Consider the following 3305-nt stretch of genomic DNA (forward strand, 5'->3'; position numbering starts at 1 on the left):
AGAACTGATCTGCAGCGAAATGCTTCGTCGAAGGTTACTGCAGAAATATTTTTGACCTCTCAGTCTTCAAATGGGGACGGTCGAACATCGAGTTGTGGAAATCGGAAGCAGTCCGAGATCCGTTTTAGTTATATGGCGTTAAAGGGATTTCGATTCGACGAGGGAATGATTGAAACCGATCTGTGTTCAACAGAGCTATGAAATACTGTATAAATTGTACTTAAAATTGGCTAAGGCTTAAAGTGCTTTAGAGCGTAATTGTTCAAGTACTGTAAAGTTTCACATCACTTGACCCATGCAGTAATCTCGAAATAGAAGGGTTACGACTATTTCCTGTGTTTCTATCCTACGGTTGCCAAATGCCTGTTGAGGTGAACACTCCGACTCGCAATTCAAATCAAAGCAGAAAATCGTCGTGATATTTGCTGTAGTTTTTGTATGTTTACATCGGGGCGTTTGCATGGCAGAATCCCACGGTATGCAAATATGCCAAAGAGAATCTAGTCAATTAACAATAGAAGGGTCAAGTAGCTGTAATCCCAGCTATTGATTGTAAATGATGCAGAACACCAATAAATCCATGAAAAGCTGGTTTTCCGAGAGTGCACAAGTCACAAGTACTGTACCTCTTGCCCCCACTATTGTAAACAATGAGCTTGTTACCTATAGTCAAGTGTAGGGATTGTTTTCTTAAAATTATATTCTTTTTATCTTGCAATCTTTAGGTTAATCTCTGCCGACAAACATATACCTTTAGTGTGCTTGATGCTGCAATTCTTGTCGTGAACTTGGAAAGATAACTCTCTTAAACCGAAAGTCAAACACTCGCCTTCCTTTTTTAGATGAGTCATTTCCCAAAACAACCCTTATTTTGCAAATAATACGACATTTGATATAATATGAACAAAGGTCAATGGATGTCTTATTCATGCATTCCCAAGAGAGATTGGCTTTAAGTCGTTCAAAATTCTGTTCAACTGTTTTAGTAATTATGTGCGTAGAAGAGGTCAACTTCGTTGGATACCAGAGGTATTTTAAAAAGTTGTAGTACTGTTAGTACTACACCATCATTTGGAGCCTTCGAGACTATTTCCCCACCCCCTTATAAATCACCGTTAGATGATGCTCTCATTTCAACAATTTTACCACAATTTCCTGTAGCTCTGCAACTTGATTACGATGAAAAAAAAAACTGGTTCAAAGTTTGTGTTTAATTAAGTAGTTGTTTAAATAAAAGCTACTGAGCAGTGCTTTCCTGTGGTGATGTTTATTATAGTGTTCACGGTGGTTTCCGGATTTTGAGTCTCTGCCGGTGAAATCCATGTGACCATTCAAATGAAAGCCACAAAGCAGTACTTTCCTGTGGTGCTGTTTATTATGCTGCACAAAATGGTGGTTCTAACGTTTGAGTCTGTGGGTGTGACCATTCAAATGAAAGCTACTGAGCAGTCCTTTCCTGATGTGTTGTCTATTGTTGTCTGCAAGGTGTTTCTTTCTTTTGAGTCTGGATTGTTTATATAAAACTGGACAAATTGGCTCTAGCCTTTGAGTCATTGGGTGTAATCCTAAAGTGTGACCATTCAAGTGAAAGCCACTGAGCAGTGCTTTCCTGTGAGGTTATAACAGTCTGTAACTATTGTGTAGTACAACGTAGTTGTAACTTTTGAGATTCAAGGTCAGTGAACGTTATGTAAGATCAGTCAGCCAAGTCGATCTGCTTGCCTTGTTTAACAAGCCGTCTTATCGATTGTGCAAAAAAGTGACCGCGTCGATCATATGAAAGCGTCTATGCAAACTATTCTTACAAGTTATCGGTAAAGTCAGCAAAATGCAAACTATTTAAATGCTCTTTTTCCCGCACCGAGGTCTGTGGTCGGAGCGGAAGACTGAATCAGTTTAAAGAAAACGATTGACCCCAGCGCAACCAAGGTTCATTGTCGCGAGTTTGCATCATTCATTTAACAAAGGCCAACTGGTAGGGGGGCATTGCCCGCTATAAATTCAGGCCTAGGTTGACTAGTTGCATTTTTTTCAAAAGAGATCCTGTTTCTCCTTTTCAAGATGTATTTTATTTACTTTATTTTGATGCACCTTGAATAAACTGTTATGTTAGGTTATGTTATTTATCTGTTTCATTTATCAATAAGCAATAGCCTCGCTCGTACGTTCAAACGCACTAGTGTCAATAGTGTCTGGACCATTGGTAACTTTTGTCAGCTGAAAAAAAGAGGTGTGATCTTGATAAAACACCAAATTGTCATGACTACTCAACAAAGAACTTTATGGTATTAGTTGGGAGAATGAACGTTTCGATCGTGGCAATGAAAAAGTTAATGTGTCTTCAAATGTTGCTTGTACTCATACCTGATTCGTACATGTAGACCAGCACAAATTTTAGACTTTTCCTGCCTCTGATTAAGCTCTCAACAACAACAAGAAGTCGCAGAAATACTTTAGACACTATCGCAATTTGAGCGTGAATGGAGTCTACAACTGATCTTTCTCTTCCCCAGCCCCTCTCCACATTTTCCACCATATAAAAATTGTTGCAAATCCCATTTCCATTCTCAAAACTTGCATGGAACAGGGGCACCCAACGTCAATTTTCGGAAAATATCTGTTCGGGAGTCCATTTGAGATCTAGAATTTTCGGAACATTTGTTGTAAAATTTCTTGCTTGCCCGCCTCTCCTAGGATTTTCGAACATCTAAAACATGGTATAATTGCCAATTTTTAACGGGTTTTTACCCTAAAAAGGTCACCTAGAATTTTCGGGAGCCTTTTTTCTGGCTGAAAGTTTCGAAAAGGTAAGTTTTGATCCCTATAATTTTCGGATCACTAGACTTTCAGCAAGGAAATCCGAACAGATGAAAACTTTTTAGGGGATAAAAATACGCTTATATCTACCATTTAAATACTAAAATACGTTTAACAATGCTATGTTTAAGTGGTTTTGAACTATATTCTCGTTGGGTGCCCCTGATGGAAATTTGGAGAGAGGGTGATTGTTTTATCGCAGAGCTTTTTTTCCCTTGGAGTATCCAAGGATGCTGCAACTGTTTGAATCATTGGGACACTCAATAGAGTGACAATTTTCAGTGATATCACCAAGCAGTTTATCTATTTAAGCAACTTAAATCTGCACGGATGTTTGGCATGACTATTCAGCCGTGCTTCAAGCTCTTGACTATTTGCTGTTGAAATATCAACTCGTCGAACACGTCACTTTATTATGCATAACCATGCGTTTTGTCTTGCAATCAGACAAAATATCTTGCATTTGCGCACGTTCGTCAAGGGAAACA

General features: G+C 38.7%; 1 protein-coding gene across 1 annotated transcript in view; it reads left to right on the forward strand.

The window, feature by feature from the left end:
- The window catches only part of LOC138022818 (uncharacterized), a 2295-nt gene extending 1703 nt beyond the window's left edge, over positions 1–592 (forward strand). Inside the window, exon 1 of the mRNA XM_068869784.1 lies at positions 1–592. This exon is cut by the window's left edge and continues 1703 nt beyond it. Within this exon, the coding sequence (XP_068725885.1) occupies positions 1–201 (201 nt within the window). The 3' untranslated portion in view covers positions 202–592.
- Positions 593–3305: the final 2713 nt, after the last annotated feature.

This window comes from Montipora capricornis, chromosome 11 (genome assembly GCF_036669925.1).
Source record: "Montipora capricornis isolate CH-2021 chromosome 11, ASM3666992v2, whole genome shotgun sequence".
NCBI lineage: Eukaryota > Metazoa > Cnidaria > Anthozoa > Scleractinia > Acroporidae > Montipora > Montipora capricornis.